This window comes from Bos mutus, chromosome 4 (assembly GCF_027580195.1).
Source record: "Bos mutus isolate GX-2022 chromosome 4, NWIPB_WYAK_1.1, whole genome shotgun sequence".
Classification (NCBI taxonomy): Eukaryota; Metazoa; Chordata; class Mammalia; order Artiodactyla; family Bovidae; genus Bos; species Bos mutus.
Genome location: NC_091620.1, coordinates 23,231,094 through 23,245,662, shown reverse-complemented (window position 1 = coordinate 23,245,662; position 14,569 = coordinate 23,231,094). Strand labels below are relative to the sequence as shown.

General features: G+C 36.0%; 1 protein-coding gene across 1 annotated transcript in view; it reads left to right on the top strand.

Annotated features, from left to right (window-relative positions):
* Positions 1–12,005, top strand: part of CHRM2 (cholinergic receptor muscarinic 2) — a 164,727-nt gene extending 152,722 nt beyond the window's left edge. Inside the window, exon 3 of the mRNA XM_005897681.3 lies at positions 6,636–12,005. Coding sequence (XP_005897743.1) covers positions 6,682–8,079 — 1,398 coding nt within the window. The 5' untranslated portion in view covers positions 6,636–6,681 and the 3' untranslated portion in view covers positions 8,080–12,005. The remainder of the gene's footprint in view (positions 1–6,635) is intronic.
* Positions 12,006–14,569: the final 2,564 nt, after the last annotated feature.

The window sequence follows — 14,569 nt, the reverse complement described above, 5'->3', positions numbered from 1 at the left end:
CACACAATTTTCTGTTAACTATTAAGAAATGTGTTTAATTTAAACTCATTTAACAATTGTAAATATTAATAGTGTTTATTTAATGTTTAACATTTATAGATCAGAATTCAGAGACATTGTCTCACTTGACCTTTACCACAAGTCTAGAAGAAAAATAGGGTTGCTATTATTCTTGTTTGAGGGAAAAAAGGCAAAAAAGCACATAGCTAATAAGAGCAGAGATTAGCACCCACAGCTTTGCCAAGATAATCTTAAACCGTGCTACATTCCTCACTGCTACGTATGAGGACTCAAGTAGTGAAGCAGCTAAGGACAGAAATTTTCTTCTCCTAAGTTTTGTAGTACTTTCAGAACTTAGTCATAAACTAACATAGTAAAATGCAAATGGATTACTATATGTTTGCCATAGTAAGATATGGAGCCCTTTAAAAGTCTTCTTCATTGTTTAGTCTGTTGTGATAATGTTATTTCATCAATGATATAAAAACTGTTGCTTTAATAAAATCTTATGATGCCCCATCAGAGGTAAAAACTTTTACAGAAATGTAAATAACAGAAATGCCTAGAGCTTTACAAAAAAAGAAAGCTGTTTTCTTTCATGGAAAAGAAGCAGTACTTGCTAGCTTGTGTATTATGTGGGGAGAAAGGAATGCCGTTCTTCAAATACTTGTGCTTGCTTCTGAGTGAAATGTTTTCCATTTTTACATATAGCATTAGTGCATGCTCAGTTACTCAGTCTGCAGAAGGCAATGGCACCCCACTCCAGTACTCTTGCCTGGAAAATCCCATGGACGGAGGAGCCTGGTGGGCTGCAGTCCATAGAGTTGCTAAGAGTTGGATACTTTTCACTTTCATGCATTGGAGAAGGAAATGGCAACCCACTCCAGTGTTCTTGCCTGGAGAATCCCAGGGACGGGGGAGCCTGGTGAGCTGCTGTCTCTGAGGTCACACAGAGTTGGACAGGACTGAAGGGACGCAGCAGCAGCAGTCACTCAGTCATGTCCAACTTCTTGCACCCTCATGGACTACAGCCCATCAGGCTCCTCTGTCCATGGAATTTTCCAGGCAAGAATACTGGAGTGGGTCATAAACAAGCAAATAACTCTGGAAGTTTAGAGGATATGATAGCAACTAAGTATGCTAACACTGTATAAATTTACTATGTTCTACCTGGGTAAGCATTCCAGGACACACAAGTGGAATTTGTCTTAGTATCCTTTATTGGATAAAGGATAGTTCTCAAGATGGGACAGAAACAGTATCCAACCAAAGGGTAAGGACATTGAATTGAGTTGCAGACATTTACTCACTGGCCTTGAAAATGAGACAATTTGCTAATCTCTTCTTATAGCCTGAGTTTACTTCTAAGGATAAAGGGGAGGATAAGACCTGTCCTGTAATTTTATATGTTTATATGTTAATACTAAGTGAGATAACATATGTTTAGAACCCTAGCATTATTTTTTTTATCAATGTTATATTTTTTTAGTTGAAAATGTAAAGCATGCTCATGGTAAACAATAGAGGAGAGAACAAATTACCAAATAAACAATATGAAAAAGGTAGAGTGAGAATCTTGCAGCTTTACATTATTATAAAGTTTTAGAATGATAATAGATATTGTTATTAGCACAAGTTATGGCAAGAAAGAAATCCCTTATTCATTCTTATAGTTTCTTATTTCCATAAAATAAGAGATCAAGCTAGTTTATTTTTAAGTATTTTATATATATATAAAATTCTCCAGAGGAAGTCACCAGAGGAAGCCACCCAAAATATTTTAAGTAAAACAAATATTGCTCTATGTTTTATTAGAATGAATGTGAAGAATAAAGTGTCAAAAAAGTTATGGGACAATAAATATTTGTTACTTTTCAATCAGAGTATTAAAAAAATGAACATTTTGAAATGTACATATAACTCATTTCCAAAAATGTCCATGAATTTATCTAATGAATAGACAAAAGCAAGTTTATAAACAAGTCAGAATTCTGATCTTACTGTTATATTATCTAATAAGGACTCATTAGAATAATGATTGGATTAGTTAAATTATTTTGTTCAAGTAAATTACATGAATAAACAACTGTATGAATAATGACCAAAAGCAGTGCTATTGAAACAATTCCACTGATTAGGTAAACAGGGGTTGAATTAACAATAACAGTTGTTGATCCTATATTAATTCAACAAACACTTTGAGCACCAGTTATGTTTGAGGCAGTGAGTTGGATAGTAGAGCTACAAAGACTCAGAAGTCAGAATTCACTGTTTTCTTAGCGACAAAGAAAAATAATTAGATGGTGTATCAGTCGGTGCCGTAAGGGTCGAAGGTATATACAGGGATCTGTAAAAATTGAAACCCGAAAGGCTACTAACTGTATGAAACAAAGTACTCAGCCTTTCTAGTAATCAGAGAAATAGAAATTAAGAGAAAAACAAACAAACTACATGTTGGCTTTCTGGGATTGGCAAATATTAGGACGCTGCATAATAACAATTGCTTAAAGCTTATTAAGAAATGGAACTTACCTGGTCAGAGTAGGATCCCCTGCAGCTATCCAAGAGAATAATATGACTTAGTCAGAAGAAAGCTTATACCCATTCCTTTGTCCAGTGCCTTGGTCCCTAACTTAGGCTTATATGATAGTGAAATTTGCAACTCAAGTCCATGACACAATAGGAAAATTTTAATTTCAGCACTATTTCAAGCAGTTTGAGGTTGCAACCTGCATGCCCATCATTAGAGAAATGTAAAAGAAAAGACGCTATTATTTACTTACTATGGAATTAGGAGCAATCCATTTGAAATATCTGGAGCAACATTAAAACATGATATTGAGTGAAAAATAAAAAGAAACAAAACAACATCTAGAACACAGTATCATTTAGTAAACTAAGATAATAAAGGGAGAAATGTATATTTTCTAGAGTTGCATATCTAGCCAAAGAAATAGTACAAGCAACGTGAACAATTTTGAACAAGTTCTAAAGGAGAAATGGGATGTGAGAAATAGAAATGAAAAGAAGGAAAACATTGATAAAATTAAAATGAGGACCTTGCAGAGACTGATGAGGATGTTGGGTAAAGTCTAAGGAATATAATCAACTGAGCTTTCCACTTGACATTCAAATAGCTCTAGACAAATAGGCAAATAAGAGTAACAACAGAATAAAATGATATGAAGCATGATATGGAAGCAGAGATGGGGAAAAACACAACTATTAATAGTCCAAGAGCCATCAAAAGGGTTTCACAGAGTTGATGATGCCTGAAGGCTGAATAGGAGGCAGACAAGTGAGAAATGTGAGGCCGTAAAGATAAGGGGATGCGGGGGAGATGCTTTCAAGATAGGAGACCAGGATGGAAAATGACATGAAGATGTTACATACAATGTTGTGTTTAGATAATTTCTCATGCAATTGCCTTTACTGTGGGATATTTAGGGCTTCAAAGGTAGTGCTAGTGGTAAAAATAACCTGCCTGCCAACACAGGAGACATAAGAGATGTGGGTTTGATCCCTGGATTGGGAAGATCACCTGGAGGAGGGCATGGCAACCCACTCCAGTATTCTTGCCTGGAGAATCCCATGGACAGAGGAGCCTAGCGGGCTACAGTCCATAACGTCGCAAAGAGTCAGACACGACTGAAGGGACTTAGCACACACATACACATGTGGGATATTTAGGGGGGTTCTGAGATACTTCTGGAAAGATGCAAGGGGGAAAGACTATAAATTTTATCAAAGACCTAATTATTTTAAGAATTCAAGTAAGTAGGACCTAATATAAGGAAATGGGACTGAAAATGCAAACAAGGTACAATTGCAAAAGATACTTAAGAGGTAGAGTTGACAGGTCATGGCTGCAAGAGGTGCGGGGGAGGCAGGAGGCCAGGAGATGGCTCAGATTTTTAACTTGATGGTAATAGGATTCACTAGAAACGAGTAAAGCAAAATATGGAGAATTTTGGAATAAAATGCAGTAAGTTCCATCCCATCAAAACTATTTTCCTTGTTAAACTTTTCAAAGTTTCTCCATGACTTAGAGATTAAATTCAAATTCCTTATGTCTTCCTTAAGAAATTTATGATGAGACCTCTGTCAATGAATTCTTTTAGTGTTTCTAATTGTATTTTTTTTTTTGCTATAATATTTCTGAATAGACATCCTTGAGTAGACCTCTTGCACATTTTTATAACTATAGCTGAAATATAAATTCCTATATGTAGTATTCATGAGACAAGTGTTTCTCCATTTAAAATTTTAATACATGTATTTACATTTTCAGAGATATTATATGTTTCCCTCCAAGGAAATTACCCCAATAGTCCAACCAGTAACATCCAATAATTTTAAGAAAGGCAGATGAAGAAATGTTTTCCAATGTTTGTGTTTGCATTTTTTCTTAGTCTATATTAATTTGTCTTTGGGTGACTGATTTGGGTGTCTTTGATTTTGAAGGAGACTTAGAATGATGACTTAGCATTAGAACGGTTGGTCAAGGGATGACTAAACCGACTCCTAATGACAACATGCTTGCATTTTTAAATTGTGAGGTTGAATATCTTTTCATATGATTAAATATTAACATTTAATTTATTATTGATCTAACTGTATGTCAATGTTTTAGACTGTTAGTCTTCTCATCTTTCCTTATTTCATTTCACAGCTTTTTATATTAAGGAGATTAGGTAACTTTGTAATCATGTGCTTTTACAAATATTGTTTCCCAATTTTTATTTTTACTCTTCCATGCAAAAATTTCAAGTAATTTATATGATGTTTACATATATTTTCCTTATGGCCTCTGAGTTCTGGGTCTTATTTATTGAGGCCAAACTCCTCCTAAGTCACTGTTTAAAAAAAAAATACTTGAAGATAACTTGCTTTCTAAGAATAATCCAATTGTTTAGATGCTATTTGTACTATGAAGGTGCTTAGCTTAGCTTGATTTTCTACATGAGTTTCAGGGAACACCACTGTGCCATCCATATTTATTTTTAAGTAGTGGGACCTGAGTGGAGATTTCTGAATCTCAAAATGACAACAAATAATTTCTCAATAATGCTTACTTTCTGATCCACACAACTGGTTGATTTTGTCAACATGAGCTACTTTTTCCTTCAGATGTTGTGTCTCCAGAAACGTGTCACAGTTCATTTGATAAACAGCTTTCTTTCCTGTGTCCCTTATGAAAGATTGCTCAATTGTCCCCAGACTTCAGTAGTATTATCTGAAAATGGTGAACGTGTGTTTATTAAACACAATAGGGTTGGGCAACAGAAAGTGCACTCCAGTTTAATAACTGCTTCTTTATCAACCCATCATGCCACCAAAGCATATGCCTCTCAGAGGCAAGGACCTTGTCTTAATCATCAAGGAATACCCAGAGTATAGTACAGTGCTTAATCCAGAGTTGCTTAATAGGAATGTGAGGACAGAGTGAATGAGTGAATGGTTGAACAAACTAAGGTTCATAGTCTTATCTCTATCTAATATGTGACCTTGTATAAATTACTCAGTCTTTCCAGGCTTCAGTTTCCTGTTCTGCCAAACAAATCTAAATTCTAGCCTGACTGTGTCAAAGATTTGCCTGAAAGAACAATAAGGTGATAGACTTGGCACTGATTTGAAAAAAATTCAAAAAATTGATATAATCGTATCAATATACATTTAATAAATAACTTCTTTTTTTAGGATATGGAATATTGCTAACTACAAAGAATATGCTAACTATGGGACACTAACTGCAAATGTAAAATGAAGATCAGAAAAAATAATGCTCATTGGGGTAATGCATTGGCTAACAAAGTATCATGATTATCTTTCCTTTATTATCATCATTATCAGTATTATTATGAAAAAGAGCAATCAGGTGGAAAAGGCCACACACTCAATATTGACTATAAAAATCATACACTCAATGCCTGTTTTATGCTTCCTCCACAATCTTGTCCTCCTATTGGTTTATTATTCTTTATGTCTATACCAGAAAGCCCTTGGAGCTTTGGAAAGTTTTATGTACAATTTTGGCCTATTTAGTTCAATTCATCAATCTTATGCTCAGTTAAATTCACTTATGACAGATATTCAGTTTTAGATATGAACACATGCAAAATCGGAGAAGGCAATGGCACCCCACTTCAGTACTCTTGCCTGGAAAATCCCATGGACGGAGGCGCCTGGTGGGCTGCAGTCCGTGGGGTCGCTAAGAGTCGGACACGACTGAGCGACTTCGCTTTCACTTTTCACTTTCATGCATTGGAGAAGGAAACGGCACCCCACTCCAGTGTTCTTGCCTTGAGAATCCCAGGGATGGGGGAGCCTAGTGGGCTGCCGTCTATGGGGTCGCACAGAGTCGGACACAACTGAAGTGACTTACAGTACAGTACAGTACATTCAAAATGTTATCATACTTCAAATACTTTGCCAGCCGGAAAGGATCTTTTGAATCCTTCATTGAAAGTTTTGCTTTTTATGCAGGGAACTGAGGTAGGTAGTCACAATAAACATGTAGGAGAAATAAGGAAGATTTTGGAGTAAAAAAATATGGTTCAAAAAGGAGAAAACTGATGTATTTTAAAGCAGTGTTTATATTATGTATTTGTTAATTTTATTCTATTTCCCTACAGGTTTAAATGTTTTTTGACTACTTGGCTACTGATTAGAGAACACAAAATGAATAACTCAACAAACTCCTCTAACAATGTGGCTCTGACCAGTCCTTATAAGACATTTGAAGTGGTTTTTATTGTCCTTGTGGCTGGGTCCCTCAGTTTGGTGACTATTATTGGGAACATCCTGGTCATGGTCTCCATTAAAGTCAATCGCCACCTCCAGACCGTCAACAATTACTTTTTGTTCAGCTTGGCCTGTGCTGACCTCATCATTGGTGTTTTCTCCATGAACTTGTATACCCTTTACACTGTGATTGGCTACTGGCCTTTGGGACCTGTGGTGTGTGACCTTTGGCTTGCCCTGGACTACGTGGTCAGCAATGCCTCAGTAATGAATCTGCTCATCATCAGCTTCGACAGATACTTCTGCGTCACGAAACCACTCACTTATCCCGTCAAGCGGACCACAAAAATGGCAGGTATGATGATCGCAGCTGCCTGGGTCCTCTCCTTTATCCTCTGGGCTCCAGCCATTCTCTTCTGGCAGTTCATCGTAGGGGTGAGAACTGTGGAGGATGGGGAATGCTACATCCAGTTTTTTTCCAATGCGGCTGTCACCTTTGGCACGGCCATTGCAGCCTTCTATTTGCCTGTGATCATCATGACTGTGTTATACTGGCACATATCCCGGGCCAGTAAGAGCAGGATCAAGAAGGACAAGAAGGAGCCTGTAGCCAATCAAGATCCAGTTTCTCCAAGTCTGGTTCAAGGAAGGATAGTGAAGCCAAACAACAACAACATGCCTGGGAGTGATGATGGCTTGGAGCACAACAAAATCCAGAATGGCAAAACTCCTAGAGATGCTGTAACTGAAAACTGTGTCCAGGGGGAGGAGAAAGAGAGCTCCAATGATTCCACCTCAGTCAGTGCTGTTGCCTCTAATATGAGAGATGATGAAATAACCCAGGACGAAAACACAGTTTCCACTTCTGTGGGCCATTCCAAAGATGAGAACTCAAAGCAAACATGCATCAAAATTGTCACCAAGACCCCAAAAGGTGACCAATGTACCCCAACTAATACCACTGTGGAGCTAGTTGGTTCTTCAGGTCAGAATGGAGATGAAAAACAGAACATCGTTGCTCGCAAGATTGTGAAAATGACTAAGCAGCCTGCCAAAAAGAAGCCTCCTCCTTCCCGGGAAAAGAAGGTGACCCGGACGATCTTGGCTATTCTGTTGGCTTTCATCATCACTTGGGCCCCATACAATGTCATGGTGCTCATTAACACCTTTTGTGCACCCTGCATCCCCAACACAGTGTGGACAATTGGTTATTGGCTCTGTTACATCAATAGCACTATCAACCCTGCCTGCTATGCACTTTGTAATGCCACCTTCAAGAAGACCTTTAAACACCTTCTCATGTGTCATTATAAGAACATAGGCGCTACGAGGTAAAGCATCTTTGTAGAGAAGAAAGGTAGTCAAGGGGAGCCTCGTGAAAGAATAAAAGAGCTCCTAGTTCTCAAATCTCTGCCATTGCACTTTATAGTCTTATCGTGGAATGTGCAATTGAGGAGCCCAGCAGTGACACTCTTTGGTGCCTATGCTCCAGTTTGAGAAACTTGTACCTTAGAAACCCTGTCAGATGAGGAACAATGAGACCATAAAGGAGACATGTTGAAATTGTGGATTTAAGAAGTGACCTATGCTTTCTTGTACTCTCTTGAAGAAGGGCTTCTGAATCTATAATTTTATCTCTGCACAAAAAGAATAATAACCTCGCTGTGTTTTTTCATTTTTGTGTTCCCAAGTGAAAGGCCACAGTTACAAACTAACCTGGAGACTTAAGCCATTATACGATGGGGAAGTGAAGAAACAAGATCAAAACCGGATATAGAAATGGCCTCCAGAGTGTTAAACATATATTATTCTTTTGTTACGATTTTATGTGGAGAATTGCAACATAATAAATGCTTATCTTTTTTATCTTTCCCCTTTCCCATCATAAAAAGAGAGCAAACAAACAAAAACTTAGCTAGATTACATCATTATTTTTGTCACATGGCATTGGATTTTTTACTCCCATGTTTTACACTGTGTAAGTGCAAAATCTGCAGGACTTTCACTAAATGCAGAGACAGTCAGGAGAAAGCGAATTTCACCCCTGCCCACTGTGTCTTTTGCATTCTTTGGGGGTATAAAACTGTGAAGATTTAATTCACTTATGATTCTTTATGTGAAATATTTTCATCAATCTGGTTTTATACTAAATAAGCCCCTTATTTTAATAGAATAGCCTACCTAATATATAAACATGCTTGAGAAACCAAAGTCAATTTTTTAAAATGAGGTTTCATCAAATTCAACAATGTTCATTTTTTTTTTTTAAGAGAAAGTTTACTGAGGCCAGGTGAATTTTGAGATAAGAAAATAGAAGGTTGAAAGGGCATCCTGTTTCAACCTGATCTGCCTGACCTATGTATGACATACTAACTTGTAAAACATGAACTCTTGGCCTTTGCAAGCAGAAATAAAATGCTGCTTTATTCATCTGGAATCTTAAATAGGATTAAGTTATTCACATGACACCACTGACTTTGGGGTCAATCCCAAGAAAATAAGACTTTCTCTTCAATGCTTGATAAAGGATGATATTAAATTTATAGTCAAGTGAGATTTGTAACTGTCTTATGACCTGTAGAAGGAAAAAAAAATAGAGAACACTTACTGAAACCACACGTTTTGTATTCCTCAAATTGTCAATTCCCCTTAAAGTTTTTTAACTTCAAAATTCTGTTGATAGAAGTAGTAATCTTTATGGAAGAAAAGTCATGGATAACTAAACAGGCCAAGCAAGCACAACAGAACCTGAGAGTATGTGGCTGCACCTGTGCTGCTTCTCACCATTTTTTAATTCTAGACCACAAAAAAATCGTATCAGGAACAATTAACCTGTGTATGAGTTTCTTATTGTACCTATACCACTTCTCACCATTTTAAAATTCTAGACCATAGAAAAGTTATATCAGGAACAATTACCCTTGTCCATCTAAGACAGACATTTTTATTGGGATCCCAAATAAATATACAGCTATACTGATTCAAGCTTAGTTATTTTTACCCCTCAACATTTTTTCTTACGGTATTTCCTATAGTCTTCCAATCAGATTTTCTAAGATGGTCCAATCAATAGAAATTAAATTTATAAAACCCATTTCAAATTTCATATTTTTCATTTTAGGTTTATGAGCTCTACGATATCTTGATCAGTAGTATCCATATGAGTTGCATGATGAATTTGTCAGTATTAGACTTTAGCACCTTAATTAGAACTTTTTTGTGTGACTTGCCTCACTGATGGCATCTCAACAATTTTGAGAGCTGAAAAAAAAAAGCACAAAGCAAATAACAACAAAAAAGAACAATTAGTAAGAAGCAAAGTGCCAATAATTTTTGTACATAAGTTATCCTTTATAAAAATAACTTTCTGTTTCAATAACTTCAGTCATCCCTCCCAACCAAATCTTCTATTTATAAACATACAGCGTCAGTTCATACTGGTATCTTTTTTCTACCTTAATATAAACTTTTACATTTTAAATCCATATTTATTTTTGTTTTTTCAAGTAAATGCATCAATTGAGGGGAAAGTACATCAAGCAAATGTGCTATTTGGTTTCTTGTATACAAAACAATTGACTGGCTGAATATTTCACATATTAACTTGTGCTGTTATGATGGAGATTCAGCTTTAGTTGGGTTGAACTCTTTGGATTCAAGGATTGAGGATTCTGGATTTGGGTTTTTTTTTGTCTGCTCTAACAATCCAACTCATCATGAATCAAACTGCCTCTAACTGTCCATTGCCATTGCATCTTTTCTTTCTTCTGTTCTTGATCTTCACCATATCTACCACAACCTTATTGAAAAAGAAATCACCAAAAATTAAAGAAAGGAATTGAATATAGACTGATACATCATGGATGATTTGTCAACTGGAATCAGAAAAAGTGACAAGAATACTGAAAATAGTAGATGATTAGAAAGATGTGGAGACTGTATCCAGAGGCTTGCATTAACTATTTACTGGATTTGTTTATTTCAGTGGCTCCCAGCCAGGGACCATTTTGCCTCCCAGGGGACATTTAACAATGTGTGGAAACGTTTTTGGTTGTCACAACTCAAGGGAGGGCTCTTGGCATCTAGTGACTAGGCTCTGGGGATGTTACTGAACAGCTTACAATGCACAGGATAGACCCCACAACTAAGGATTTTTTTGGTACAAAATGTCAGTAGAGTCAAAGTTGGGAAATCCTGTATTAAGGGATTCTAGAGCTTGCTTTATATAAGTGGGAAAAATCATCCTGTATCTCTATTAGGACATCAGTGCAAATTGTTCATCTGTTTGAAAAAAGTAATTTCACCAGCCACATACCAGACACACTGTCATCCGTTGAGTCTGGTGTATTTGTAATTTACAGACTGGGAACACAGGACAAATCACCATACCATGCACACAACACATTGTTTCCAACATTTTAATGTCCAATTAGGAGTGCACGGAGTCCAGTTAATTGAAGTAACTGGCTATTAAAATGGTTGCAATTAATATGGTCACTTTCTATCGGAGCTGCTGTTTTTCCTCTCAAAAACATTAAGAGCCTCTTTCAAAAACAACATGATTCATCTCCTTTGTCTTCACTGGAAAGGTAAATATCTGTCAAGAATTTCTTCTTTCCTCATAGCAATAATGTAAATATCCCAGAGTGGTCTTAAAAGAAGAGTTTAAGAATGTGAAAAAGCCAGTTCATTTCTTGAAAAAAGAAATGATTGCCTTTTTACCAGTTCATCATTAATTTAACGCCACCTCCCCAAGTGGTAGGAAAAAGTCATCAATATAATAAGTCATGTAGGATATGCTTTTTGGTGAATGTTAAAGCTGGAGTTTCCACATACTCCTGGCTCTTTGTCCATTCATGGCTTTTTGACCCTAAAGATATGACATTGGGGGAGATGGGAGTTCAAAATGATGGCAACATATACTTAGAAATGCAATCTACTTTTATTTTCTCCTACTAGTTCACTGGTAGTTGCCTTTCCCCCAGTTTGATAGTATCCCTTTCAACACCCACAGCACTGGTGTTGCAAATAGATTAGGGAAGCACCCAAAGCTGGATGAATTGTGCGAAGTGTATTTTCAGCATGTATATACAATACCTTGCCTCTCAAATATGCTTCTCTTAAAAGGGTGCACGCTATAGCATGAACTGTGTGCATATTTAATGTATCTTCCTGGAATATGCTGTACGCTTAATATACATATTCTATAAATAAAGTAATAAAATGTATAATAGAAATACATATTTCTGTATGCAAATAAATATATTATACACAAAATCTGAGCATGTAATATGGTGTTTGTGGCTTCAGAGTGACAAAGGTAGAGTTTATACACCTAATTTTAAAAGAAAGTAGTATTTGCTTTTGAAGGGAGACATTAAACAACAACCCAAACTCTACCCATATTACTACTATACTGTTTTATAATTTTTGAAAACATAGCACTTATTTTAAATATCTCTTGGAGGACTATATTAATAAATCTTTGCTGGTGTCACCCCATATGACAACAATGCTTTTTGCCTCTGTGTTCCTGATAGTCCTCTAACTATAATCTTCCTGGCTGTTTTGGTTCCAACAGCTGTGTTGATCTCACGTCTGATTGCCTGATGAGATTGCAACCAGTTCATTGACATACAGCTTTGCTCTCCTCCAAATTAACTGATTTTTGTGAAATAAAAAATAATCATCCTGGGAGGAAAGGATGACCTTCAAAATGTTTTACACTTTGAAAAACAAGAAAGAATTGCACAAGCATTGTTTGTTACAAACCACTCATTTCAGTCTGGGGGCAATACAGCATTCCATACATTAATGCCAAAAAGTTGTGATGTAGTATGATGTTGAAAGTGTCTCTAAGAAATTACAAAACATATGGTTTGTCTCTAAGTGACCTACATCTTCTCCATAGCAATTCTCATCCTTCCCTTGGTGCCCACTCAACTACCTACCCACATTCCACAGAACGTTTTCTTTGGTCCATTAGCACGAGTCCATACTTAGCAAATTTTATGACATTAAGTGATAGTTAGTGGACATGAAGTCTCAAGAGGCACTTGTATTTTAATATAAAAAGCATAAACACTGAATATTTGAAAGATTCGTATTAGCCTTTATATACCAAGGCATAAAATGAGAAATACATTTTTCACTGAACTCTAGTTTTCTTTGAATTTCATGGCATTATTGGATGGCTACCCACTCTGAAATTTTACCTTCTGTCTCACAGTGTCCACCCTTGTGAATTACTGTTTCTTATGTAAACCAAAATAATTTCTAGAAAAAAAGAAAAATGATGTTTTCTATCAATTCTCATTAACTTATTATTGTTCCAGTGAAACATTCTCATTTAACTTTTTAGAATTAGAATTGAATACTGTATTGATGAATTGTCAAATGCTCTTCCTGACTAGGTGGTTGAAAATACTGAGAGGAGAAAAACATCTTGCCATCATAATGAAGAAACTTCCACTTTATAGCATATATGTCTTTTTCAGCCAAAATGGAAGAAGCATAATGTGGTAAGTTGTAGAATATAGATAGATATTTATTAAGTAGTGACATTCTAGAATGTCTATTCTTTGACTTCTTAAACACACACACGCACAGTAAGTCATGGGAAACCATGAAGACAAAAGGATACTTGCACCATTTCCCCAGAAGCTCATCTGAATACTTAAACTATACATTTACTGATAATGTGGATAGGTTTGAAAGTCATCTTGAAGGATTTTTTTTAATGAGTATTGTTTTCAAGTTAGTACTATAATATAAGAGATGGTGTTACTGAATAGCTCATCCACTTTTTTTGGCCATGCTATTTAGTATACAGGATCTTAGTTCCCTGACCAAGGATCAAACCTATGCCCTCTACATTGGGAGCATGGAATCTTAATCCCTGAACTGCCAGGGAAGTCTGGTGTTAGTGAATAGATTGTGTTTGTGTCCAGAAAGAATTATTATGGATTGCTGAGGTGGATGATTTAAATCTGGATAATAGTTGGATGATTTATATATTAAAAAGTTATGATTCACTTTATCCTTAATTATCTTCAGCACAGTAAGTCTTGCTTTTCTTACTGCTCTTGTATGTAGAGCGGGTACTTAACATTTGTGATGGTATGAGTATCTTTACTAGGGCTGTATTATATTATGCCTCATGTCAGCAGTTCTCAAACTTTAGCCTGCAATAGAATCACCTGCAGATCGTTGAGCCCTCTGAGGTGTGATATGCAAATCTGGGTTTCTAATAAATTCCCAGCTGATCCTGATGAGGACTGCACTTTTAGAACAACTGACTTTTGAGTCTAATTAAAAGTTTTACCAAAGCATTATGATAACTAGCAAAGCATCTATTATTTATGGCAAAAATTTACATTTAAAACATTATCCACATGGAAGGAAAGTTTTTATTGGACATAAAGTCTATTGCCTACTTATAAATAGATTCTTCATGTTTTCTATCTCTTGAGAAACTTTGCCATGATCTTAACATCAGAGTTTTAAAATAATAATATTGATATATTCACATAAAGATAAACTAACATATCAAATCTTTAAAGATAAAAACAGCGAATGCTTGAATTCTGTGATATCGCCAATAAAAGATACTTTAGACATACACTTTATATGATGTCCTACATCATGTATTTTTGCATAGATATGTATGCAGACACATTCTCCTAAGCGTATTCAGAATAAATCATTCCATTATTACATCATTTAGAATTAATGGTAATTAATTGGCAATTTAGAAGGAATTCTTCAACCTCTGAGTTTCCCTGGTGTCTCAGCTGGTCAAGAATCTGCCTGCAATGCAGGAGAC